The sequence below is a fragment of the Manis pentadactyla genome (genome assembly GCF_030020395.1).
Source record: "Manis pentadactyla isolate mManPen7 chromosome 15 unlocalized genomic scaffold, mManPen7.hap1 SUPER_15_unloc_1, whole genome shotgun sequence".
NCBI classification, from domain to species: Eukaryota; Metazoa; Chordata; class Mammalia; order Pholidota; family Manidae; genus Manis; species Manis pentadactyla.
In genome coordinates this window covers 2,664,782-2,690,838 of record NW_026644588.1, presented here as the reverse complement: position 1 = coordinate 2,690,838, position 26,057 = coordinate 2,664,782, and the positions used below count along the sequence as shown (strand labels likewise).

The 26,057-nt window shown below is 56.7% G+C and overlaps 1 protein-coding gene and 1 pseudogene across 7 annotated transcripts; one reads left to right on the top strand and one right to left on the bottom strand.

Moving 5' to 3' along the window:
* Positions 1–389: 389 nt before the first annotated feature.
* On the top strand, positions 390–13,676 carry EPN1 (epsin 1). 7 transcript variants are annotated; one of them, XM_036909144.2, is made up of 11 exons: positions 390–638; positions 3,387–3,715; positions 7,618–7,867; positions 8,653–8,777; positions 9,151–9,225; positions 9,708–9,791; positions 10,682–10,985; positions 11,502–11,612; positions 11,725–11,808; positions 12,747–13,004; positions 13,097–13,676. In XM_036909144.2, exons 2-11 carry the CDS (start codon positions 3,488–3,490, stop codon positions 13,303–13,305), a joined length of 1,728 nt encoding a protein of 575 aa, XP_036765039.1. In that variant the 5' UTR covers positions 390–638; positions 3,387–3,487; the 3' UTR covers positions 13,306–13,676. The 7 variants fall into 7 exon arrangements, with proteins under 7 accessions (XP_036765039.1, XP_036765036.1, XP_036765041.1 ...); XM_036909141.2 differs by having other exon boundaries at positions 11,722–11,808; XM_057496464.1 differs by lacking the exon at positions 390–638 and adding an exon at positions 3,113–3,263.
* A 4,234-nt stretch (positions 13,677–17,910) lies between these two features.
* LOC118924412 (vomeronasal type-1 receptor 1-like) lies at positions 17,911–19,051 on the bottom strand (annotated as a pseudogene).
* Between the last annotated feature and the right edge of the window lie 7,006 nt (positions 19,052–26,057).

Below are 26,057 nucleotides of genomic sequence, written 5' to 3'. Positions count from 1 at the left end.
CCCTGCAGGGCGCCCGTGTGCCCTTGGTGTGCCCCGAGGGGCACATCTCGCCCGCGTGGCCCTGCTCTGGTTGGGCGTAGGGCATAGGGCGTGGCCCGGAGAGCAGGATACGGCGGACCTGCCCCGCTAGGGCGTTCGCACCCGCACGGAGCAGGGGAGCCCGGGCGGCGGGGGCGTGGACTCCCGGGCATGGGGCTGGCACGGCTGGGGTTGGAGATGACGCGGTTCTTATCCCATCGTGCGGTCGAGCGTGCGGGTCTACCTTTCGGCAACCTGGCGGCGACAAAAGGAAGGAGACCCAAGTTCCAGGACGGGCCGCAGACCGGAAGTGACGTCGTGCGGGCGGGTGCGGCGCGGAGGGCGGGGCGGCCGGCCACATCCGCTTCCGGTCCGTCGCCACTTCGGTAGCTTCCCGTCCGCTCGGCGGCTCCCTTCCCCCGCCCGGCTCTCTGCGCCCCTACCGGGCGCCGGGGCGGCGGGGCCGTCGGCGTGCGGGTCTCCGTGCGTCCGCGCGTGCGTCCGACCGTGCCTCCGCGCCCGCCGCCCGCGGGGCTCGGAGCGCGCCCGCGACACCGAGGCCGAGCGCGGGCAGGGGGCAACCCGCCATGACCCCCTGGAGCCCGGCGTGAGGGGCCGAGGTGAGCGCGGGCCGGGGCGCGGCGAACGGAATGGGCGTCTGTCCCGTGTCGGCCCCTGGTGGTCCCCGCGGTCGTCGTGTGTATGCGCCGGGGCGGCCGGTCCCGCGTCTCCCGGGTGCCCGTGCGCGTCTGGTCTGTCAACGCGCCCCTCCGCCGGCCTGCCCTGGGCCTCCCTCTGCCTCTGACGCGCCTCGGGGTCTGACAGTCAGGATTCGTGTTCGTGTCTCCGGCATTCCACGTCTTCAGTTCCCCCGACGTCTCGGATCTCTGCCTCTTTTCTCCCCGCCTTCCCATTTCGTTTTTGTCCTTCTACCCAGCCTCCAAGCCCGAGGGTCCTCCCCGCGGGTCTAGGATCCGCCCCCTCTTCCAGGTGCTTGGGTCTCTGGAATCCGAGGCTCACTGCCCGCAATCTGCGATCTTCGGTCAGGTGACTTCTCCCATTTCCAAACCTCGGTTTCCCAGTCTTTAAAGTCAGGATGTTCATAGTTCCTCCATGGTAAGGCCTCTCTGTTCCTGGAGGTTATGCTTCTAAGGTACCTAATGCTGTTGGCACGTAGTAAGTTTGTAATTAACTGCTGGCAGCACTGGTTGCCATTGTTAAAAATTGTTCCACACACGCAGTGTTTGATGTTGGTCTTTCGAGTACCTCTTGGAGAGATACTATATTGTGTGTCTTCTGTTTAATCTAACATTTCACTTTGAATCAGCTTATTTTGAAAACCAGTCCCATTTTAAGCAGTGTCTGTGAAAGCTTTGGTGTGTTAAGTTGAAGTTTTTTTCTAACGCACGTTAATACAAGCATACGGAATTAATTTAGTGCAGCTTCCAATACCACACTTCTGGGAACGTTCTTATTTTCTCCAGTAATAATAGCTGCTAGTGTTACTGAGCTGCTGTCTGTGGGGCATGGTGCCAAGCACTTTATGTACCCATCTTATTTAATTGACAAGCCTGCCAGGTAGGAGTTCTTTCCTTCGTTTCAAAGGCTGATCAAACAATCTCAAAGAGGTTGCTCTGTTGGTAGCTGATGGCCAGGGTTTGGACCCCCATTTCCTGTTCTTCCCACGGTATCCCATTTTTGTGTTATTTCTCAGCCGCTGGTGACTGCCTCTTTTTGTTTCAGGGCCTTTGTCTTTTCTCTCTGACCTGCCTCATTGCCTTTCCACATTGTTGTGTTTGTGTCTATTGTCTCTCGGCAGCTCTTTTGCCCCTGTTCCTCTGTGCCAGTTTTCCTTGACTCACTCCCTATTCTCTCTGTCTCCTTTTCTGTATTTGTCATGTCAGCTCATCACCTTTGTGTGTCTGGCTGGGCCTCTCTTGGCACCCTGGCCGACTCTTTTAAATTATCTACATCGGTCTCCAGTGCCTGGCTCTCCAGCCTGTGTTCAAGGCAGGGGCCAGATGCCTCTCCCAGGATTTAGGTAGCTGGAGGGCTCAGCAGATCTGTGTCTGTGGCTTGTTGGGCAGGCCGTGGACTGTGGTGATCATAGCCCAGTCTGGCACCAGGCTCCTCTGTGGGTGAGGCCTGTGTCCCAGGGCAGGGGAGTCCACCTCTCTGTGCCTCAGTTTCCTCCCCTGTGATGTGGCTGTGAATCCTGGAGTTGTGAGAATGAACTGAGTTGCTGTGTATGAAGCCCATACAGGAGTGGCCGGCACAGGGCCAAGCTGAGTCTGCTTGCCATGATTGGCATCTTTTGCCTGATTCCCACCCTTCTGCCTCCTTTGTGTTGCCCCCCTCTCTGCAGTGTAAATTTTGGAGTCCATGTGGGCTTGGGGTTGAGTCTGCGCTGCCATGTCTGCATGTGACCGTGGCTGAGTCACAGTCTCTGTGAACCCCCATCTCCAGCTAGGATGCCACAGTCTTAAGTGAGATAATGGGGTCTTGTGCCCACTGAGCATCTGGCAGGCAGCTGGGACCCGGCCTGCAGGCTGTGCTGTTCTTTATCTCTCCTGCCCTAAGCCTCTGGCTCCCCGGCCCTGGGGTGCCTCATCTCCCCATCACTGTTCTCCCTCCATTGGCCCCTTCCCTGTGTGTCCACCTCTCTGTTGCGGATTCTGCCTGCCTCCACCCCTGCTCCAGAGGTCTTTCCTGCCCCCCTCCTTCCCTTCCTTCCGGTTCTGTGTACTGAATGGCTTTTCAGTAAGTAAAGAGCCAGCGCCTCTGATGGGGGCAGCCACATCCCCACAAGTGCAGGTCTGCCTATTTGGAGCTCTCAGGCTGGCCTCAACCAAAGGGTCAGACTAAGTCACGAGGGTGACTGAGTCTGCAGATGAGGGCCAGCAGCTGTCGTGCCTGCCTGGGTGCTTAAGATCTGGGAGGCTTCCTCCAGAGCCCTGGGGTGCGGGGGATGCTTGGGGTGACCGTCTCCGACTCCACCCCTGTTTACAGCATGCTTCCTGCTCACCGGCTTCCCAGAGCTCATGGGTCACCAGCGAAACCCCGTGCTACAAGGGGGAAACTGAGCTGCAGGCATCCTTGGCTTGGCTGGGAAGGGTTGTGCCCCTCTGGGCTGTACTCTGCTTCACTGAGCAGGGGCCCTCAGCAGGAAGGCACTGGGTGTGATTGAGGAACTGAAACCTGGACTGGTTGATTAAGGCAGAGGTTAACAAGGGCCAGAGAGCCCGGTAGGCCATGGGGAGGACCTCGTCCTCAGCCATGAGGGACGTGGGGAGCCCCATGGGGGTGGAGGGTTCAGGCTGAACAACCCCAGGTCCTGCTAGTGTTTCCAGGGGCCTTCTCCTCCTCAGATGTGGTGACCCACCAGCCCCTGTTGGTGGCCTCCTTCCTCGGTTTGCCCTGTCTCTCCACACCTGGGGTGGGCCCAGCCCCTGTGCCGCCTCTGGCCACCATGTCGACCTCGTCGCTGAGGCGCCAGATGAAGAACATTGTCCACAACTACTCAGAGGCTGAGATCAAGGTCCGCGAAGCCACGAGCAACGACCCCTGGGGCCCATCCAGCTCCCTCATGTCGGAGATCGCCGACCTCACCTATAATGTGGTGGCTTTCTCGGAGATCATGAGCATGATCTGGAAGCGGCTCAATGACCATGGCAAGAACTGGCGGCATGTGTATAAGGTCAGTGCCCAGGCCCGCAGGTGGGGCTCCACGCAGCCCACGCAGCCCCATGTGGTTGGGGTGGGAGCCGGCTGCTAGGTGGGAGAGGGGCTGTGGTTAGTGCCCAGGCCTGCCACTGGGCTCTGAGCAGCCCCGTGTGGGTGAGCAGGAAGCACGGGACAGAGGGGCCACCTGGGTGGGACAGGCGCCTCGGTCAGTCACACCTCTCAGACTTTAGGAGGACCTGGACTCTTCTCTGTTTTAATGAAGGCAGCAGACAGTATTTAAAGGATTTTGAGGCTTGTGATTTAAACATGTCGTTGGAGAAGTGTCACATTCACAAGGTTCATCCTCTCGGGAAGCCTAAGTGGTGCAGTGTCTGCCTGTGTGCCCACAGCCTGCTTCCCTCCTGGAGGAAGCTGTGTCCCCAGACGTTGTGTCTTCCTCTGGGGGGGTATCTTTGGTTGTGTCTCCAGGCAAATGGGTGGCACAGGACTTGGGGGCACAGAACTGTTCCATATCTTCAACAGTGGTGGCTGGGCCATTGTCAGAACGCGGATGAGTAAGCCAGGAGTGAACTTACCTGTATGTAAGGTACAACCCAATTTTAAAAAGCATAGTGAGGCCATATTTTACTAGAGAGTGCTTCCCACAGGCCGTGAGAGGTTTGTCACTTGGTTCACTACAGTTGCATTGCCGGTCCATGGGTGGGTTGATCACAGTTGACGTGACCACCCACCTGGGGATGGGGTTTCTAGTAGTTCACAGTGTTGAACTTTTACAAACGAGACTGCTGCAAATATCTTTGTTCGTTTGTGTTTTTCTAGAACTGGAATTTGTAGGTGGGAGAGTGTGCATGCATGTCATTTTGTTGAATGTAGCTGAAGTGCCCTCTCCAGCAGTGGTCTGTGGGCTCGTCCCCAGTGGCACGCACACCGCCGTCCTGAGGCAGGAGCAGGCAGCGAGCACTTTGGGCGGAGGGGTGCGCTGAGGCGGTGCCTAGTGAGAGGGTCCTGTGTGACTGCAGCTTTGGGGCTTGGTGTCCCTGCAGAAGGGGTGGGCTGGAGCAGGTGGCCAGGGCCACTCCTCGTGGTGTGGCCTTGGGCCAGCCCATGGACCTGCCTCCCTGGGAGGCTGACTGCTGGGCTGGTGTTGGTGAGTGAGGCTCATAGGTGTTCCTTCAGTGAACTGGGGCCAAGGGCCTGCTCCGTGCGGTGTGGGTGAGAGGGCAATGGCCCTGGTCTCGTGAACTCACACCGGTGCCCGTGCCCGTGGGGCCTCTGCCCTGCGGAGGTGGGTGGTTCCCTCCTCTCCGGGGGAGGAGGCTGAGGCCCAGAGAGGTCGCGCTGCTTGTGTTTGGAGCAGGGATGTGTGGCTGGCTGGCTGTGGCTCACTTTCATGGCCATGCTGACAAGCTGGGGTTGGGGCGCAACTCTGTGGGCTGTGGGGTCAGGTGCAGGCCGTCCTCACCGAGGGGGATGAGTCGGAGGGGCCTGTACCAGGCTCCTGACTGGCTGCGGGGGAAGCGCTGCTGTTGCCAAGACCTGCAGAGGCACTTGCTTTGTCTCCGTTGTCCGGATGGAGAAACTGAGGTGCAGGAGATCCAGGCCTGCCTAGGGTGCTGGGGAACTGGGGGGCCTGGAGCCCCCCCTCTTCACTTGGCTGCGCCACTTGTCCTCTCTGAGGAGGGCAGGGCCTCAGTGCTTAGTTTTTAAACCAGGTGCAAGTGAGCTGTGGCCTACAGGCTGAACCTGCCCAGTGTCTGCATCTGTACGGAATGTCTGGCCGGCACGCAGCCACGCCCTTTGCGGCCTTGGGCCAGTGCCGAGTGGTCAGGATGTGGGACCCCGTGGCCTGAAAAGCTGAAATAGTTATTACCTGGCGCTTGACAGGAAAAGTTGGCTGACCTGTGTTTTAAACAGGCTTGTGTTCTAATGTCCCAGGACATCCTTGACCAAACTGTTTTGAAAATTAACACGGACTGTGGGAAGTCCAGACACCCACTTTTAAAAGACTTTTCCATTTTCTGTTAGGCATGCGTCATGAGCCAACAGCCTGATCAGCTCTTGGGAGTGTGCGCTCCTGGGCAACCCCCACTCGGAGGCAGGGATGTTCCCCTGCAGGAGGTTGGCCCAGGATGCCCTCCCCGGAGGCAGCAGCCCTGTGTGCCCAGGAGGTTCTGAAACGTGTTTATGTGTGCCTGTGTGGCACAGGGTCTCAGGTGTCTGCTTCCTTTGCCCAGGCTGTGCTGGGAGGCTGAGGCATGTAGCCCCGGTGTGTTCACTCATGTTGGTGTGGGTGTGCCAGGTCCGTCATGTGAGCACAGCACAGGTTCAATATGTGCATTTCACCCTGGAGGGGTGTTTGGGTTATTTCCGGGTTCACAACCTTTGTAACTACTGTTCCAAAGTCCCAGAGCTCTGAGAGTGAAAGTGCTTGCGTTTTGTTTGGCTCAAGGCCCACTCTGGACAGAGGTGTGGTATGTGCTGGTGCTGGTCGGCCCCACGCAGGGCGACTCTCGGGATAGCCTCTGCTTGGGGAGCTCTGTCACGTAGGGAGGGGGGTGTGCTCTTTCTGGTCCAAACTCAGGAAGAGTCCTGGAGCCTGCCTGCCACACACAGGTGTTAACTTTGCCTCTCTGCTCTCTGCTGCGTAAATGCCTCTCAAGGGCCAGTTAAAGACTAATCTTGGGTTATAGATGTAAACACTGTTAACACACTTAGAGGACGCTGTGCCTGACCCAGGCCTGGCTCCCTGGAAGATTGGGGCTGTTAATGACCCACGGTGCGTTCCCAGGCAAAGTGCACCGCCGTTCAGACAGCTTCGCCACAGTGGTACCACTCCCTCTGGTTTTTCACTCTACTCTGGGCCTGGGTGGCTCTCGGGGGCCCCTTGAAAGCCCTGGAATTGGCTGCATAGCCCAAGCTGTGCCCTTGCTGTGGATGGTACCATGGCCTCCTGCAGAGTCTGTAAGGGGCCATGAGCCCTCACCCTGCTCCCCAGACCAGCTTGGAGTCTGGGCTCAGACCATAAGGCCTTCATGGGGTGGGTTGTTTTTTCCCATTGAGTTTAACTTGTTGGAGAGAGAGTTTGTTCTCACGCCGTAAGATGCAGAAGATACCAAAGCGTGTTCCCTTCTCCCTGTCCACTTGTCCCCACTGCTCCCAGTACGCTGTGTCCTCCCCCAGAGAGCTCTGGCCCGGACAGGCCTCGAGGGCACGGTCCCTTCCTCCCAGAGTGGGTGGGAGAGCCGCCACCACCACGCTGTCTTCAGAGCCACCTGTGTTAGCATGAACTTTTACACTTATAACAAACCATGACACGTCTCACACTTACAGACCAGCTGACACATGTGCTGGCGTGCTCCTGGGGGGCTCGGGGCGTGGGGCTTTTGTCCTCACTGTGTTAGATTCCACTGCAGAGTAGTGGAGTGGGAGCTGCACTGCGTGATGTTTCCCCTTCCCTGTCTTTTACCGAGACGTGTGGGAGCCACATGCTGCGCCGTCCATGCTTGTGACGGCCTGGTGGCACGAGGCACTGCCAGTGGTGTGCAGCCCTCACTGCTGTCAGTTCCAGAACATTTTCGTCACCGCCAGAAAGAAACCCTCGCCCTTTAGGAGGCACCCCCCTTCCTGCTCCCACAGCCACAGGCCACCGCGAGTCTGCTTTCCCTTGGGATTTGCCTGGCCCAGATGTTTCTAGTAAACATGGCCGCCCATGTGCTCTGGTGTCTGGCGTCTTCCACTCAGCATGTTTTCTGGGTTTGCCCCAGTGGTAACTGTGTCAGTGCCTCATGCCTTCTGGCCACGTGGCACTCCACGTGTGGGTGGGCCAGCCTGTTTATACACTGCTGATGGCCTGGCTTGGCCCTGGGGCCTGGCTCCCGGAGGCCGTGGGAGTGGCCGGTATACTCCCGCCCACAGGCCATGACGCTGATGGAGTACCTCATCAAGACCGGCTCGGAGCGCGTATCACAGCAGTGTAAGGAGAACATGTACGCGGTGCAGACGCTGAAGGACTTCCAGTACGTGGACCGCGACGGCAAGGACCAGGGCGTGAACGTGCGCGAGAAGGCCAAGCAGCTGGTGGCCCTGCTGCGCGATGAGGACCGGCTGCGGGAGGAGCGTGCTCATGCACTCAAGACCAAGGAGAAGCTTGCGCAGACCGCCACTGGTGAGGCCCCTGGGCGCCCAGGGGCTGGGCCTTCTGCCTTTCCCAGGGGGCCTCCTGCACCCACTCCTCCCTGGCCACAGGCCCAAGGCTGCGGATTCAGGCCTTCCCCAACGCCCTCCTCTCCCACGCCTTGGCCTGGGCCTGGGTTCTGGTCCCGGGTTCTGGTCTGCCAGCTCACTTGCGCCCTTCCCTTCCCTCGAGCCTTCTTTGCGGTGCCCAGCCCTCCCTCCCCTCCCCCTGGTCCCCAGGGTCGGACGGAGGTCAGGACTGTGGGGGCTGTCGTCAGTCCTGCCACCCCCCAGCTCAGCTGAGCTCTGCCCTGCCCATCTGTCCTTGGCGATGGCCAGGCCTCTTCCTTCCGTGTCTCCATCCTTTCCTTGTTCGACACTCTGGCTGGTTGCCGCCCCCCCAACTCCCAGCCATGCCCAGGGGTCTGGGCTGCAGGTGCCCATCCTTCCACCAGCCCCCAGCTGGTCCCTGGGGAGCATCCACCCCACTCCCCGGCCTCCGGCCCCAGGGTTGGGCCTGAAGACCAGCGAGGCAGGACTTTGAGGCCTGGAGGGGTCAGGAGTCTGGGCCTGTCAGCCTACTGGGCCCCCGGCCAGCAGTTCTGTGCTTCCCTGACCCCCTTGAGGAACCTGGCGTCTGGGTCCCATGGGGTTCTTGGGGGTGGGACGGTCAGGCCTGAGGGCACGCAGGGATTCCAGAGGCCTGCCTGGAAGCGGGAGCCCTGTGCGGGCTTCCCCCCTTGCCCCCCGGCTGCGCTCACCCGGTTCTCCCCCCAGCCTCCTCTGCAGCTGTGGGCTCTGGGCCCCCGCCGGAGGCGGAGCAGGCGTGGCCGCAGAGCAGCGGCGAGGAGGAGCTGCAGCTCCAGCTGGCCCTGGCCATGAGCAAGGAGGAGGCCGACCAGGTAGCTTGGCCCGCGTGGCACCGCGGTCCGCTCCAGCCTCCGCTCTGCCGCGCCATCTCCATGCCGCCCCTCAGCACCCCCTGCCGCGCCTCTGTCCCCTTTGTCTCTGCGCTGTCCTGCTCACCCTCCCGCCCGGCCTCCTCGCTCTGTCCCGTCCTGAGGAGGCCCGTTTCTTTCCCCCATGCTTGTCCTGTGCGGCTCCCACCCCATCCTCGTCTCTGCCTGCCCCTCAGCAGTTCGGGTGACCGACATGCTATGATTCTGGGTCGGTCCCGCCCTGGCTGTCTGTCTCTGCTGTGTCTGTGTGTCCCTCTCTCCGTCTCTCCCCCGCCTCCCTCTCCTGTCCCACCCCGTCACACTCTCTCTCCCCCAGCCCTCGTCCTGCGGTCCCGAGGATGACGTCCAGCTCCAGCTGGCCCTTAGTTTGAGCCGTGAGGAGCACGATAAGGTCAGAGCAGCCCCCCCACCCTCCCAGGGCTCCCCTCAGACCCTCCGCAGGCCCCGCCTCCTCACACCCCTCCAAGGCCCTCACCTGCGCTGGCGCGTGTAGCAGGCACACTCCCCACCCGAGGTGTCCTAGCTGTGGGGCCTGTGTAGACGCGGATGTGAGGCAGGTCTTGTGCGGCAGGCTCTTCCCTCTGCCCCCGCCCAATGCAGAATACACCCCCAAGTCCTGGCTGCCCAAACCTGTGAGAGCAGCGTCAGCCCGGCCTGTCCCCGCACGGGGGCTCTGTGTCCTGTGCCCTACCCGCATGTTCTTCCTGCCCTGCCTGCCCCCCCGCCCCCCCATGTTCCCCCATCCCACACATTGTCCATATCCCATTTTACGTTCTAGTCACCTCTGTCAGGGCTGGAGTGGGTTCTCGGGTGTTGTCTAGTCAGGTGGGCAGACGGACTCACCCCCTGCCCCCACCTGCTCCGGCCCCGCAGGAAGAGCGGATCCGCCGAGGGGACGACCTGAGGCTGCAGATGGCCATCGAGGAGAGCAGACGGGAGACTGGCGGCCAGGAGGAGGTGAGTGGGATGCCCCGCGCCTGCCGCCCTCTCCCAGTCAGCTCTGGTCCTTACTTGCCTGTCCTGCTCAGGATTGGCGTGTCTGCTCATGAGCTGCGGGAGGCAGGAAGATGCTCGGGGTGGGCTTGGGGCACCATGGGCACTGGGTGTGGCTGCCAGGGTGGGGCCAGGACGGGTGAAGGGAACAGCTGGAGACACCGCCATGTGTGTCACAGTTGGGGTCACTCCCATGGCCTCTTCCTGTGGCCTCGCACTGGTCGATGGGGGTTCCTGAGCATCTTCATGGAGGGGTGACCTTGCAGATGGAGATGTGTGGTCATGGGGCTGGCCCAGGTTCCAGGGGTGGGATGGAGACCCTCCTGATGGGGGGGCAGCCGACAGCTTGGCTGCTGGTCAGCCGGAGTTGGGCTTTTGGTTGGCTGGCCTGGGCCCAAGGGCCTAGGGGAGCCCACTTGGCTCAGCAGGGCCCCAGAGAAAAACGCCCAGGGCTTCACCCACTGCTGCCCCCGCCTCTGTTTTCATACTGTCCTGGGGAGGGGATGGGGGTTTTTCAACAACCAGAGAGACAAGGTCTCTCTCAGCCGGGCCCACCCCCAGGGCACAGGGAGGTGTGGGCAGTGACATAGAGGGTGACCTGCGATCACAGGGTGGTGGCCTGGGAGGGCAGAGGAATAGCATGTCGTGGTGGCTGGGGAGCAGATGGGGGAGGAGGTGGGCGGGGCTCATGGGCCAGGGCCAGCGGGGGGCAGACGGTGGGACTACAGCGGGGACACAGTGTGGGGCTGCCTGTCCCGCCTCCCATCCCAAGGACTCTGGGCGCCCCGCTGTGACTTGGCCATCCCACAGCCCCCTGCCCCGCCGGCCCTCACGTGCTTCCTGTTTCCCTGCAGTCCTCCCTCATGGATCTCGCAGACGTCTTCACAGCCCCGGCTCCGCCGCCGGCATCAGACCCCTGGGGGGGCCCAGTGCCCGTGACTGCTGCCATCCCCGCAGCTGCCCCTGCCTCGGACCCTTGGGGGGCCCCCCCTGTCCCTCCGGCTGCTGATCCCTGGGGTGGTCCAGCGCCTACACCGGCCTCAGGGGATCCCTGGCGGCCTGCTGCCCCTGCGGGGCCCCCAGTTGACCCGTGGGGTGGGACCCAGGCCCCTGCAGCTGGAGAGGGTCCCATGCCTGACCCGTGGGGGAGCTCAGATGGTGAGTGCTGGCTGCCCTGCCCCAGCTCCCACCGACTTCCTGGGCATGCCCCTGGGTGGGGACAGACCCAGCCAGGTGATGGCAGGCAGCTGTGGGGGCCTGTGCCTTAGGGGGCGGTGCTGATGAAGGAGGCTTGAGGGGCAGCAGGCAGGGCACTGGGGGCCTAGGGGTGGAGTTGGGCAGGCAGATGGGCAGGGGCCAGGGAGCCATGGGGGCTTCAGCATGGTGGGCAGTGTGCACGTGGCCCCTCACCCTGGTTGGGGGGCTTTCCCAGAGTCCTCAGGGCTGTGGAGGGCTTTGCCAGGATGGGGATGCATGGGCAGAGGCCCGGTGCATTGAGTGCCTATGGCTGCCCACCCTGGTGCTTGTCCTGAGGGCAGAGGGCAGGGCTGGGGTGTCGGGGAGGTGGGCCTGCAGGTGGGGTTCTGGGGGGGTGGCTTTTGTTTGTGAGCTGTCACAGATTCAGAGGACACAGACCCTGCCGGCCTCTCACGTGCCTCTCACGGCCTCTCCCAGGTGGGGCCACAGTTGGCAGAACCCCAGCCTCTGACCCCTGGGCCCCAGCCCCGGCTTTCTCGGACCCCTGGGGGGCCTCACCTGCCCAGCCCAGCAGCAATGGCACCACAGGTACTGGGCGAATGGGGGCAGGCAGGCCAGGAGAGTCTCCTCTGCCTGGAGGGGTGGGGGCTGGAGGCTGGTCCCCCAGGGAGCTGAGCGGATGTCCTGATCCCCACAGCAGTCGGGGGCTTTGACACAGAGCCCGATGAATTTTCTGACTTCGACCGACTGCGCACAGCACTGCCGACCTCGGGAAGCAGCACTGGTAAGCCTCCCAGCCGCCTGGCCAGGCTCTTCAGACGCCCTGCAGGGACGGGCTGCCTGAGGGTGGGGCTGCCACTCCTGGGGCGGGCCCAGTGCCCATCTCTGGCTTTGTAACGGATTTTTTGAGGTATAGTCCATTGCACATCTTTAAAAATTTATTCTGAAATAATTTTGGAGAAGATTTGCGAAGTAATACTGAGAAGTGTGGGGCTTCCCCAAACTGCGAGCTCTTTGCTTTCTCTGTTCCTGGAGGCGTGGGTGTGGTGCAGCCTCCTGTGCTTCTGTCTGCGTGTCTGAGGGCCAGGCCGCTGCGCCCTCTGTCCCTCGGGGCATGGTGCCCGGGTCCTCAGCTGCCCTCTGTGTCTCGGCCCAGCGCCCTGTCCACGGTGGTCCTGGGCGTCCTAGGCCTTGCGTTCCCTTCTTGTGGAGCGGTTAGCTGCCTGGCATCCCCCAGCGGGTTCCCGTGTCTGGAGCATGTCCCTTGGTGTGGATTCCTGTCATGGTGTGGACACCCCGTCTCGGGGGCTCTGGGGGCTTTCACATGAGCCTCAGTGGGAGGCGTGTGGTTGCTTCCCAGGGCTTTTGTCTTTGAGGGAAGCAGGGTGCAGGGACGGTCAGAGCCGCACCAGGAGGGCCCCGGCTACGGCCCTGTGCCTGGGACTGCCCAGGTTTCCATCCAGAGGTTGGCACTCCCTAGGCCTTAGCCTGGGCCAGTGTGCATGTTTGTCGACACTAGGTAGGATTCTTATGCCTGTTAAAGAAGTAGCCAGGTCTGTTGGTGCCTGTTCACCACTATGAGGCCCTGGTTGGGCTGTGGTGGCTTGCGGGGTCGGCCTGGGAGGGTCCTCTGAGCAGCACAGCTCAGGCCACCAGGCAGTCCCTGGACAGCTGTCCCTGGGCTCAGACCTGCCGCCCTGAGCCCTCGCTGGCTCCTTGCAGGGGACCTGGAGCTGCTCGCCGGAGAGGTGCCCGCCTGCAGTCCAGGGGCATTCGACATGAGTGGGGTTGGGGGCTCTCTGGCTGAGGCTGTGGGGAGCCCCCCGCCTGTGGCCACCCCAGCCCCCACGCCACCCACACGGAAGACCCCAGAGTCATTCCTAGGGCCCAATGCAGCCCTTGTCGACCTAGACTCGCTGGTGAGCCGGCCGGGCCCCACACCGCCAGGAGCCAAGGCCTCCAACCCCTTCCTGCCGAGTGGTGAGTGCAGGCCCCCGGCAGCAGGGATAGGGTCTTGCCTGCGACCCACTGGGCAGCCCCTGATTCTGTGTGCGTCTCCTCCTCTCCTGCAGGAGCCCCGGCCACTGGCCCCTCCCTCACCAACCCCTTCCAGCCCACGCCCCCTGCGACGCTCACCCTGAACCAGCTCCGGCTGAGCCCTGTGCCCCCCGTCCCTGGAGCACCACCTGCGTACATCTCTCCCCTTGGCGGGGGTCCTGGCCTGCCTCCTATGATGCCCCCGGGGCCCCCGGCCCCCAGCACTAATCCTTTCCTCCTATAATCCATGGCATGGGGGCTTGGCCCACCGGGGTCCCCATTTCCGCTCCCTGGGAGACCAGTGTTGTGAGTGCATGTGAAGCAGGGGCCCTGCCCCCACCCCCCACGCTCCGTCCCCCCCAGGGCGTGCTCACACTACACCCTCTTCCCACACCCCCCGCCCCACCTCCCCAGGGAGAACCTAGACAGGGGGGTGGGGAGGGGTGGCGCCAGAGGAGGACCCCTTTCCTGTGGCATTAGGGGAGGGACAGCTGGGGTCCCCCTGCCATCCCCCCAGCTGGCCCCTGTCAGGTTGAGCCTCCTCACCCCACACCCCTCGGTGAGCCCTCGGTGATGATTTTGGCAACTTCGGGAATAAATGGCGATTCTCATGGGTGTGGCCCCCCCAAGTTCCCATTCATGATTCGTGGGACCCCTGACCCTGGGTCCAGGACTCTGCACCCATTCACCTCCTGCGGGCCTCTGGGAGTTGCGCCTCTCTCAGGAGCCTTGGTCCACCCTGCCCGCCCCTCAGCTTCCGTGGGGGTGGGATGTTTTAGGGTGGAGGGGTCCTGAGCCCTGGTGGAGTTACAGCTGGTTCAGGGCCCCTGGAGAGCTACTGAGGTTCCCGGGGCCGGAGCCTCAGGTGCTTGTGGCCAGTGGTAGCCACGCTGAGGCCAGGGAGCTGCCAGGGCTCAGTGATGTGTCTGAGGATGGTGGCGAGCGCGATTGCTGAGGGGGCGCATGCTTATTAGTGCCCCTGGTGCCTCTGACCGCGGCTGCTCAGCGCTCCTTGGAAACCTGGGGCAGTCACTGCTGGTGGAGCTGAGGGGCCCGCAGGCGCTCCTGCCATCTTTGTCTGCTGGACCCCAGGGAATCTGCAGACCACCACCAAGGTGGGTGCCGCTGTCATGCCCAATAGGTGGATGTTGGCTTGTCCCAGGCCCTGCGGTCCAGGGGCCTTGGGGGTGTGGACACCTCTGTGTGGGCCCCCCTTCCAATGCTCCGGGCAGGGTCCTGACTGCAGGGTTCACATTGTCCGTAACCCCTTTTACAACTCTGCTTCTGAAGCTCTGGGGAAAGCTGTGCCAGGGCTGGGGAACCCTAAGATCATCCAGCCTTCACTCTTGACCAGGAGATGCCCTGGCCCCAGGGCGAGGGGACGTGTACGTTCCAGGTCCCGGGCTCAGAGAGAGCACCTAAGCTGGTCCCCCTGGCAGCCTCTGCCTCCATCCCCAGCAGTCCCCCTGCTGGAGCCCCCCCGGTGATCAGGGTGACCGAGCCTCCCTGGGGAGCTGGCCGACGTGAGGTGGGCTGGCTGTGAGCCTCAGAAACAGACAGGGAGATGGGCCTCTGACAGATGGTGGAGCCAGAGGAGTGTGTGTGCCCAAAGGTGGCGGCTGCTTCCTGTCCTGCCATGCGGTGGGTGGGTCAGGGCAGGCTCCCAGCCACCTGGGGGTGCTTGGAGGGCTGGGGCTGGATGAGCAGGCCACCACCCAGTTGTGCAGGGCCCAGGGGCGCCGGGGCCTGTGGGTGGCTGGTTCAGGATCAGGTGCCAGGAGAGGATTTTGGGCTTGCTGAGGAGGATGGTGGCTCCACGCGGCTGCTTCTTCCTAGGCTGGACTGGGGGAGTGCGGAGACGGCCAGGGAGGATGTGGGGCCCTTGCCTGGATGGGTGCCAGCCCTGGGAGCCCGGGGCAGCACTGCCCCAATCTTGGGCTTCCTGGAGCCCTGGGGGCCGTGCTGCAGGGAGGCAGTGGCCCTCAACTCCCCGTTTACCTGGGCCCTGTGTTCCTGATAAGCCTGAGCTTCATGACTCCACACCTTGGAGGCTTCTGTTGCTTTGAAAGAAGCGGAGGCAGTAAAGTGATGGATGCCTCGGTTTACTCTGCTGGGAAGGTTTGCAGCTGGTCCTCGATTGTCTTGATTCTTCCTCCTGGAGGAGACAGACCACAGCAAAACCTGTCTGATGGCAGCAGGCTTGCAAGTTGGGCTCATCACTGCCCGAGTGTTTTCCTTTCTGCTCCTCACAGCACACATCCACCACAGGCCCACAAGGCGTGTACCTCCTCAGGTTCTCTCGGGGGCGTTCTAGCCACCGCTTCTCAGTAGGAGCTGCTGGGTAAGGCCCCCTAGGCCTGCACACCGGTTGTGTAGGCACCTGACCATAGCTGAATGGGGGTGAGTGCAGCCAGCCACCCTGCCCTGTGGGGTCCCTTACACTACAGGCTTCTTTGTCTCTTGCCGTGGCCAGATGCTGGACTCTGGGCTGAGCTGCCTGCACCCTTGGTGCTGCAGAGGGTTGTGTGGGTGCCACTGAACAGGGCGTCATTTCAGAGGGCAGAGGGGACAAGCACTTAACCACTCAACCAGTTTGTCTACAAGAGGCAGCTGGGCTGGGCGGGAGGGTGTGTGCACCCAGGAACAGCAGGTGGCACCCGAGACCGAGGCAGGTGGAGCTTGGAGTCCGCAGTGCTAGACAGGCCCCCTTGGGTGCAGGCTCTGCTGGACCTACCAGCTCATGCCCATCATACTCGTCCACCCACTTACCTTTCACAAAACTCAGGCACAGCCCCTGCCAGCCAGCCCAACCTTCCTCCCGATTCCCCTCAAACGCTTCCTCCTGCACACCCCACCTCTCCCCATAAGGATCACGTCCCCCTGGCTGGTCTCCTGGTGCCGTCCTTCCTGGCCACCGTGCACCCACACCCCTGCTGTGCTGTCAGTGGGCGCACATGCCCTCTACCACGCTGAAGGGAACCCCCCAAACCAGCACCTAAGTCCCCAACTTGGGTCAACAATCCCTGTTCTGAGGGCCGCCTGCTTGTGTTTGTAAATAAAGTTTTATTGGAACACAGCCCCACTGATTTTCCCATTGTCGTCCGGCTGCTTGCACCCAGGAAGGCAGCACTGGGTGGGTGTGACAGGGACCACGTGGCCCTTGAGCCTAGAACATTCCCACGTGGCTGGGAAGTTTGCTGCCTGCCCTTCTGTGTACCCTGTGGGGTCTCTCGGGCCGCCACCCGCCTCATCTGAGAGCCCAGTGTCCCCAGGCCTGGGACAAGCACTCCCTGCCCAAGGGTTTCCAACATGTTTTTCACTGAGGGATTTTTTTTCCCTGTCTTTGTTATCCCTTGAGTATGTCTTCATGTTTTTGTTCTACCTTTATGGCTTATTTAACTTTATGTGTCATCCATATTTTATATCAGCTTGAACAGTTATAATTTCAAAGAGTATATAACAATCTCTAAAATACAAAATTTAATGGTGCTTTCTACATAAAAGTGTAGACAATAGTGTCATGAGTGCGCACACACCCTTCAGGAACAATCTTGCCTTTGGGCCAGCATTCGCCTGGAGCAGGTTTAGTTCGATCTCTTCCCCCTCACGTTTCCTTCTCCAGAGTGGTGGTGGCGGCCGGAGGTGATGTGGAGTCACTGCTAAGGGAGGAGCTGTGGCGCAGCGCACGGGGAGCACCTGCAGCTGGTGACCCCACGCATTCAAAGGGGTGGATGACGGCGGCAGAGCTCATGTCGCTGAATGGCTTCTGTGTTGCCTTTGGAATGCTCCAGTTGGCAAAAGCCAAACAACTAAATCTACTTAAACATTAACTCAGAAGGTTTTACAGTAAATATGGTTATTTGAGAGTGTGAACAACACGAAGTGTTAAAAATGGCAGCATGGTGGATGCGGTTGGATCTCCATTCAGAGGCCCTCTGCCTGGGTGGCTCAGTTGTCCTCACATCCTGGAGAGTCACCAGGCTCTAAAGAACTGCCCTCCACTGCGCAACATCCTGACAAGCCACAGGATAGAGAAAATATTTGTCTCGTAAGGGACCCATATCCAGAATATAAAGTACTCATAAAGGTAACAAAAACACCCCACTGCAAAAATAGGCCAAGACTTGAATAGGTGTTTCTCCAAAAATATACCAATTGTCGATAAGTATATTAAAATATGCTCAATACAGTAGTCCTGGGGAAGACGCAAGTCAAAACCACAATGAGATACCACTTCACTCTTGCTAGTATGGACATAATAAAAAAACGGAAAATAAGTGTCAGGATGTGGAGAAACGAGCCCTTTGTCCATTGTTGGCTGGAGAGTGAAATAACGCAGTAGCCTTTGGAAGCACTTTGGTGGTCTCTCGACAGGTTCCACATAGAACCACCATATGACATGGCAGATTCACTCTTAGGTACAAAACTAGAAGAATCGAAAGCAGGGACTCTGCTTGTACACCAATGTTCACATCAGTGTTATTCACAGTAGTCAAAAGGTGGGGACCACCCAAGTGTGCGCCCTCAGGTGAATGGAGATAAAAAGTCATGTGTATGGAATGGAATGGATAAGGCACATGGACAAACACTGTGTGGCTCCACTTGAGCGCAGTAGTCAGAACAGACAAAACTAGGAAGTGCAGGGTAGAGGCTACTTGGAGCTGCAGGCAGTGGGGGAGAGGCGTTTCTCTGAAAGGGTACTGAGTTTTGGGGATAATGAAAACTTGGATGGGCAGTAGTGATGTTACGTTGTGAATGTGGTTAATGCCATTGGATTGGACATTTACAAATGGCTAAAATAAACAATATGCACATTCATAGAAAAAAGATAAATGGTTAACATAAATGATTACTAAATACAGTATCATGGATTGTATAGAAGCTGACTTCTGTTTACTGTTTCAACTTACTTCAGCAAATGAAGAGCAGAACCTAGGAGTTCTATGATACCTAAGGATCAGCAAAAAGGGGCTAACAGTGAGGAAAAAAATAAAGCCAAAGTGTCAGCACTTCATTCACCATAGATGGGTGTCTAGGAAAAGTGATATAAAAAGCAGAAGTGGAATTCAGTGTGTAGAAGACCACGAAGGTGACCACCAGCATCAGGATGGTGTGGGTGGCTCTGGTCTCTGGGGGGCAGCTGTGGGGGCATTTGGGGGTGTGAATATGCTGCACCCTCTGGTGATGTCTGCGAAGGAGGCCCACCATGGGGCCGCTGGCCCAGACCATGAGGCCAATAAACACGGCATCCAGACATGACAAGATGCCAACATCTGCCCTGGGACTTGAGGATGAGCAGAACCACCTGCCCTGTGTGTCAGTATCATTTCCTGTGTTCTGTGCACCAGTGACTTTCGGGAATATTGATCAGCAAACACCCAGCAGACACAGCAGGAAGGACCAGTTACCCTGGGGGCTCTCCTGAGCGTCATCCTCTCCATTCTCCCAGGGATGAGTGTGAAGAACTGGCAGGTGCTCAGGACACAGGTGGAGCACAGGGTGGACCTGTGAGCCACTCTGTGTGTATAATATACAACTTTACACCCAAGACTGGACAGGGGGTTGGTCAAAAGAAAAGCCGCCATGGTGTGGGGAATCCCAGAGGAGAGAAGAGCCAAGAGATTGGCCAAGGCCATGTGGGTGAGAACCACGTGTGTGGGTCTCTGCTTGTGGCCACGCAAGACTGGAGAGACATGGAAGAAGAGGGTGACATTGGCCCGCATCCCAACTCCATTCTGTAACAGAAAGGGGGTCAGAGCCACTTCCCCTGTGGTTCTTAGGACATGTTTCTGAAAAAGCCTGGAGACAAAGGTGGCTATGCTGGTGGTAATGTCAGCAGCCTTCTTACATAATGAGCATTGGGAAGGATCCTCTCCCTTCTGCAAAGGAGACACTTCTAACTCCTCCCAAACAGCTTTACCTGGAGAACATACACCTGACACCAGTTATTTCTTAAACCCTTATTTTGCATTTAGTCCTACTATTTTCTGACTCCATCCAGAATGTACAGTCCATGAAATGAGGAACCATGTCCTTTGTTCAGCAACACAGCTGGCCCTGTATTGTTCAGTGCAGTAGTTCATGACCTGTCCTGCTCATAGCTGTGCACCAAGGGGCAAAGGCATGTGCTGTGCCCCTGAGAATTCATGGTCACCCTGCCTATCATACAAATGTCTTATCTAAAAACATGATATGGCAAGTCCAAAAGTATTGTTAACATTTCAAGATTAACTAATTTTAATAAACATTCGAGGGCATACACTTCAGTGCAAGTGGATCATAAAATACTCAAAAGCTCAGTGTTAGATTCTGGTTTCTCATTCTTCCCATAAGAAGCTTGCATGTCACCACTTGGTCCTAACAACAAGGTAACACTGACTAGACCGAGTACACTCAGAGCCACGAGAGAGGAAGGATACTGGACGTCAGTACCTCAGAGACTGGAGAGAGGCAAGGTGAACATGCAGGAAGGCTTCCTGGAGCCGACCTGTGAGCAGAAACCTCTGCAAGGACAGAGGGTAGGGAACACACTCCATGTGCAGGAAGAGCCGCAGGCTCAGTGTGTGAGGCCTGAGAGTCAGAAACTCCAGGCAGACCAACGAATGGGACAACCATTGCCCTGTGAGTGTGACTCTGTGAATGGACTAGGTTCTCCAGTACATACCAGAGTGAAAACAACGTGCATCTGGCACCTACAGGGAAAAAACATTTTGAAGTGTACCAGGCTCTCTGCTCTTCATAACAAGGCCTGCCCTCAAGAAAATAGCCACCTGAGGCCTAACCTGCTGGCGTGTCCCCAGAGCCCACCCGATCTGAGGACGGGGACTATTCAAGTCCAGACCCCTCCACCCGGCCCGTCCTGCACGCAGGGGACAGCAGGGCTGACAGGCACCTGTGCGTTCACAGGCCTCATCTTAGGAGAGCAGACGCTTCCCCTCTCCCCGCTCCTCCCACTCATCAGAAACGCTGGTTTACAGCAGTTCCAAGGTCGTCTGCATCGTACTCGCCCATCGGGAAAAACAAAAGCACAACAGCGTGAGAGATGGAGGCGCCATCGGACCCACGGGAAGTGATGTTAGAATCACTAGACCAAGGTTTAAAGCAACTGTGATTAATATGCTCAGGGCTCTGATAAGGCAGACAGTGCACAGGAAAGGCTCACAGTCACAGCAGAAAAACGGAATTTCTAAGAGCCAGGAAGAAGTACCAGAGGCGCGTAGCCGTGTGACAGAAGAGTCCCTACGATGGGCTTGTGACAGGCTAGGCTCTTCTGAAGAAAATAATTCCGAATATGACGGTGGGTCAGTGGAGACCCCCAGATTGAAAAGCAAACAAGGGAGACGGGAGGAAACACATCACAATGTCCCTGCACTGTGGGGCGATGACCAAAGCGGTGACATTCATAATGGGATCAGAAGGGAGAAAAGCAAAGGTACAGCAGAAATACATAGAACCATAGTTTTTATTTATTTAAACCCCCCAGTTATGTCAGCACCGAAGCCCAGCTGAGGAACGCTGGCAAACACCAATGAGGAGAAATGCAAAGGAAACCGAAACCAAAACAAAACAAAACACGGCCCCCACCCCAGACATAATATCGGGAAGTGTAGGACATTGTAGAGTAAAACAATTCTTTAAAATGTATAAGAGAAAACACCTTTCCTACAGAGGAGCAAAGAAAAGATTTATATAAAATTGCTCCACAGAAACAATGAAGCAGAGGGGAGTGGAGTAAAATATTAGTGTTGAGAGAAAAATCCCACTGACGTGGTCCCTGGGTCCTGTGACATTATCAGAAGCGAAGGAGAAGTAAAGGCTCAAAGTCAAACGGGGTTTGGCGCCCTGGGCCTGCCGCGCAGGACGGTGCAGGAAGCCCTTTGGAGGCAAGAAGACGCTGTGGGTCAGAGATGGGTCTACACAGAGAAAGGAGGGTGTTAGAAGGGAAAAATGAGTTAAAATAAAATGCATTTCTTAATGTTCATCTTACTGAGAAGTTGGCTCAAAATAAAACCATCCACGACGCGTGAGCCTGGGTTCCCTGTTTGCTGAGCGTCCTCACCCGCCCTGACGGCCCCAGCGCTGCCTCCCCGCCTTCCCCCGATTAGCCCCTGCTGGACAGACTCCTGGGAATTGTCATTTCTCAGACTCTCTTTACTGCAGTGGCCTGAGCAGTTCCATTATCTCTGGGATTGATGGTCGGCTTCCCTGTGAGAGCAGAGATGACTCAGCCCCGATTCCGCACACGCCAGGGAACCCCACAATGCCCCTGACTCCTTGAGAAGGTAGGCGCCTCGAGCCCATCTTCAGGTGGCCCTGCCACCTTCCTCTGGGCTGCGGGTCCCTGGGGGAGGGATGTGGTCACCCTGAGGTGGTGCATACTATGGGCACACATCACGCACAAACAGGGCCTCACACCAACCATCCATGCAGAAGGCAGAACAACACACCTGCCCCACGCAGACCCTGAGCGCCGCCCCACGGTCACGCATGCCCCAGCACAGCCAGAGCCAGGGGCTCCTACGGAAGGTGGTCTGTGCCACCCCAGGACCCCACACCCAGGGCTTGCTGTCCAGGGGCCGTCTCCACCCACAGGCCCAGGGAACAGCGTGTGCAGGTCACTCCCCATGTCCTTGGGCGAGTGGCTGTGAGCCGTTCCAGAGAAAACGGGGGACTCTGAAGCCCTACCTCGGCCACTTTGCTGAGGACACAGCTGTGCTTCCGCTAAAACAGACCAAAGGGCATGTGTCTGTCCTGGGAGCACCGTTTGCCCCACTAGCCTCCTGTCACCTCTGGGGTTGTGACTGCAACATAGGCGTCTTGGGGAGACCGACATTCGGACAGATGTGCTTGGTCCAGGGCACATTCCACCATATTTCCGAATGCACTGAAATTAGTCATCACAGAGCTTACGGGTCTAACTCCTATTTCTCATTAAATTAAAGCCCTGTAACAGCTTATTTCCAACATTCACATCATATTCAAAATCCATCCGACCTCCCCTACCTCTAACTCTTCCCTCCCCGACTGCCATCTCAGGTTCGGGAAGCATGGGGGCCATTCATACGCTCAGTTACATGGATACAAATGTGATCTGCACTTACACACAACGCAACACACACAGGAACCACACGGACACCTGGGCAGAAATCCGTGAGATGCTGCATCCCCCCAAATGGGATTCCAAACAGGCAAATGTGTGCCCACCATCCGCTTGCCCATTCAGGCCAGAAGGGCAGCAGAGCACCTGGCAGGGGGGCCTGTGCTATCCTGGGATCCCTGGTCAGGTTCTGTGTCCTTCCTGGGGGGACCCCTCCCTGCTCGCTTCTGCCTGACCGCGGGGAGGCACCTACCTGCAGGCTCTGCTCCTCAGCTTCTGCAGGGACGTCACTCAGGTGGGGCCGTACTTATAGGGCAGGGCTCCCGGACCTGACGTCCCCACGGGGGCGCATTACCACGTCCTGGCTAGTCCTGGTGACACTGTCTGCTCGGAGGCTCAGCGCGTCTCCAGCGAGCAGCGGATCCCACCCCAGTGCCATCACCCTCCAGCCTGGCAGGCGATTAGAGACAAGTGCTGGCAGTTACTGAAAAGTCTCTGTGAGCAGCTCAGCAGAGAGAAAGTTTCCTGTTCCCGTGGGGGCATCCGGTCAGGATGGAAGTGGTAACTGGGTGGCAGACACGCAGTGCACAGGGCCCCCCCTCACTGTGTCCTGGGCTTCCCCTCCGGGCTCTGTCCTTGTCCCAAACGCGATCCACAGGGTGTGCTCGCTGATCATCAGCATATGATCTGGGGGGGCTGGTCTTCCCAGGAGGTTGGGGTCCTCAGCCCTTGCTCCTTAACAGTTTGAGACTGAGATTCCCACCCGGGTGCAGTGGACGTGGTCACCCTCCTGCTCCCCTCACTGCTCTGCGCCCCAATCCCACCAGAGGGAAGGCGGTCCTGTCCTGTGAAATATCCTGGGAACTGCACTTAACCATTTCAAAAGGAGAGAACATACTATCCTGACAATGCTTTTCTTTTTATGGGTATGGCCCCTCTTTTATTTTCATTCTGTATTAGAACTTGAGGTGTGTGTTTTGTGGTGAATGTGCATTTCTAAGCAAGGGAGAGACAGTCCCACCAAATAGTTAGCAGCAATTCAGTCCTCAGGACATGGACATGGCTGGTTTCAAATACCTTTACTCACGTGTGTACAAGCGCCTCTTACTTTGATCAGGAAATTGAAACCTACTCAGAAGTGTTTCCTCATATCACACTCACTGGATCAGAATCGGGTCCTCAGAGAAGTGTTTTCTCCATGATGGGCAGGTCCGCCTACAAGTTTGGTTTCACTTACATGTGTTTCCTCTGAAAAGAAAACAAAACTAAATGAACAGAACAGCAGCTGAGTCATAGACACTGAGATGGGACTGCTGGTTACCACAGGGGAGGGTCTGGGTGGGCGCAACATAGGCAGAGGTGATACAGGGGCACAAAGTCTCGATCATGATATAAATCAGTCACGGAGATGAAAGTGCAGCATAGAGAAGATTTGATAAGAAATACATATTGCAACATTAGTGAATGTTGTATGTTGTTGATGTAAATGTTAGCAAATAGGGTAAAAGTCTATTAAGTCTGGTAGAACACACAGTTCAGTGCTCAGAACAATGGAAGTGTGAATAGTTTCATAAGGTATTACAAATGTATGTTACTGTATTAAAATAACTAAAAGATATACAAATCCTGATCTGGTTTGATCAAAACTATGCATAGAAAAGTCAAGAGAAATACATAAAAACAGTGACAGTAGTAAATTCAGTAGTGACTTGAATTTCTTTAAGTCACACAATGGACAGGCAGGGCCTCTGGGGCCAGGCAGGTATAACGGATGGATGAATGACAGAGTTGAGTGGGAACTTGTAGCAGACAGGACAGGATTGCCATATTTAAAGGGAAGAGGTGGGCAACACTGTGGCCCAGGGCTTGGAAAAGTGTTTTCTGTAGAAGACTAGAGAGTGCATGAGGCTTCTGGGGCTATCAGTCTTCATCTCTGAAGTGACTTGTCAACTGTGTTGTAGCAAGAAAACAGACAGAGCCACACCTACTCGTTGACATATTAACCATGTGCCAGTGACACTGAGTATTAAATTACAAGTTTCATAGAACCTTCACACGTTGTGAAAAATTACTTTTCTTTAGATGTTTTTCAACCCTTTGTAAGCATAAAAACCACTCGTAGTGCACAGCTGTACAAAAATGGGGAGAGAGCTGGATGTTATTCTCTGACTGCCCTTGGCCAAATCCTGCTCGAGCTTGTCTTTTTTCTGTGTGGGAGCATGGATCCAGTTTTTCGAAGCTAGGAAAGCAGATTGGAAATTAATATTGCCAAGAAGTGAAAGCTTAACAATATTGTGGGTACCACAAAATGAGTCTGTGCATCCAGAACAGAGAGGCATCCGCAGTGCCTTCTGTCTTTACCATTCCTCTCTTCTAAGTCTCCTGCAGTTCTTACAGTGTGATCAGCAAAGTAACTCTGTTAGACTGATAGCATTTCAAAACCAAAAAGAATTTCAGGATAAAACGTAGTCAAGCACACCATCCCAAACAATGAGGAAACCAAGTTGTAGAAGTAATTTCTATTAATGTGATGTAGCCAGTGATTGATTTGCATATATTGAACCATCCTTGCTGTAAGGTTATCTAGTTAATGAAAATGGGGGTCTGATTTTTCTCATGCCCTGTTCTGTGTGGTTTATTCTGTATTCCACCCTGTGCATTATTTCAGGTACTGTCGATTTCCTATTCCCAATAAGAAAGCTGTGGGTAGAGATTTGGGGCTGTGGCAGCAGAAGACATTGAGGTGTGTGTAGGTTTTGGATGGGTGGCCACCTATGGTCCACTTTCAGAACCGGAGCTGTCATCTAGTCTGAAAAAAACGGAGTAACTTAGTAACTTTTAAATTCTTCGAAGTGGTTCTTTGAAAATGTCCTTCCTCAAACGTCTGTTTTTTCTTTTTGGCTCAGAAAGGAGAAATCTAGATCATAAAGGTATCTCTTGTGCATAAGACAGCAGCACTACGGACTGTGGGCTCCTGAACTGAGGCACTCAGTGGACTTGATCAGAGCAACCAACTTAATTAAATTCCTGTTTGTTTGTTTTTTACTTCATTTTGGTGGGGATAGACAGGTCAAGGAAAACATAGAAGATTCTGAGGAAAACTTTTATTTCTATAATTTTGCTTCCTCTGGCATGTCTATAAGGACCTGCCTTTGGAAAAATAACTCTTGTTTTTTTAACTCTAGCCTTTCCTTTGTGCTCAGCGGTTTGAAGTAAATAGACTTAATGCTGTAGACCAGGGATCAGCAAACTTTTTCTGTTAGAGAGTAAATATTTGGAGCTATGTGGGCCATATGTTCTCTGTTGTGACTACTCAGCTCAGCTGTTGTACCTCAAGAGCAACTGCAGATGATATATGAATTAATGGGTATGGCTGTGTTTCGATAAAACTTTATTTGCAAGTTCAGGAAGTTGGCTCATGGACTGCAGGTTGCTGTCTTCTCCTGTAGACTCCACACACTCTTCTGTCATCCTTAAAAATTCCCCTTGAGTATAACTTTCCATTTCTTCTGTTGCCTACCCTTACCTGTGTTGGGGCCTCTTCTCTGAGGTCTTGCAGGGCATATAAAACTATGTTGTTTATCACAGGTCCGTTTGAGTTTGAAAGCGCAGATGCATATTATCTTTATTCTAAAATTATCACACTGGTTGGAACATTGTTAATGCTCCAAAACTACTGAACGAATAAAATTGGAATTTTCTAGTATCTGCTCAATATCTAAGTATTCAATAAATAGTCACTGAGTGTGTACTGTCAGTTGGGCTTCTAACGTGGTTGAGTAAATCAGTAAACAAAACAAACATTCATGTCCTAATGGACTTTGTACTGGCTATGGGGGAAACAGGAAATCAAGACATAAGAAAGCTGTGTATCATGATCATGCCAGACCAGGGGCCAG

What these genes read in the sequence shown, in the direction of transcription:
- EPN1 (XM_036909141.2), top strand. Translation starts at nt 3,488, where the DNA reads ATGTCGACCTCGTCGCTGAGGCGCCAGATGAAGAACATTGTCCACAAC. An exon ending in GCTTGCGCAGACCGCCACTG is followed by an intron (nt 7,868 to 8,652) that starts GTGAGGCCCCTG and finishes TTCTCCCCCCAG; the next exon opens with CCTCCTCTGCAGCTGTGGGC. An exon ending in GACCTCGGGAAGCAGCACTG is followed by an intron (nt 11,809 to 12,746) that starts GTAAGCCTCCCA and finishes GGCTCCTTGCAG; the next exon opens with GGGACCTGGAGCTGCTCGCC.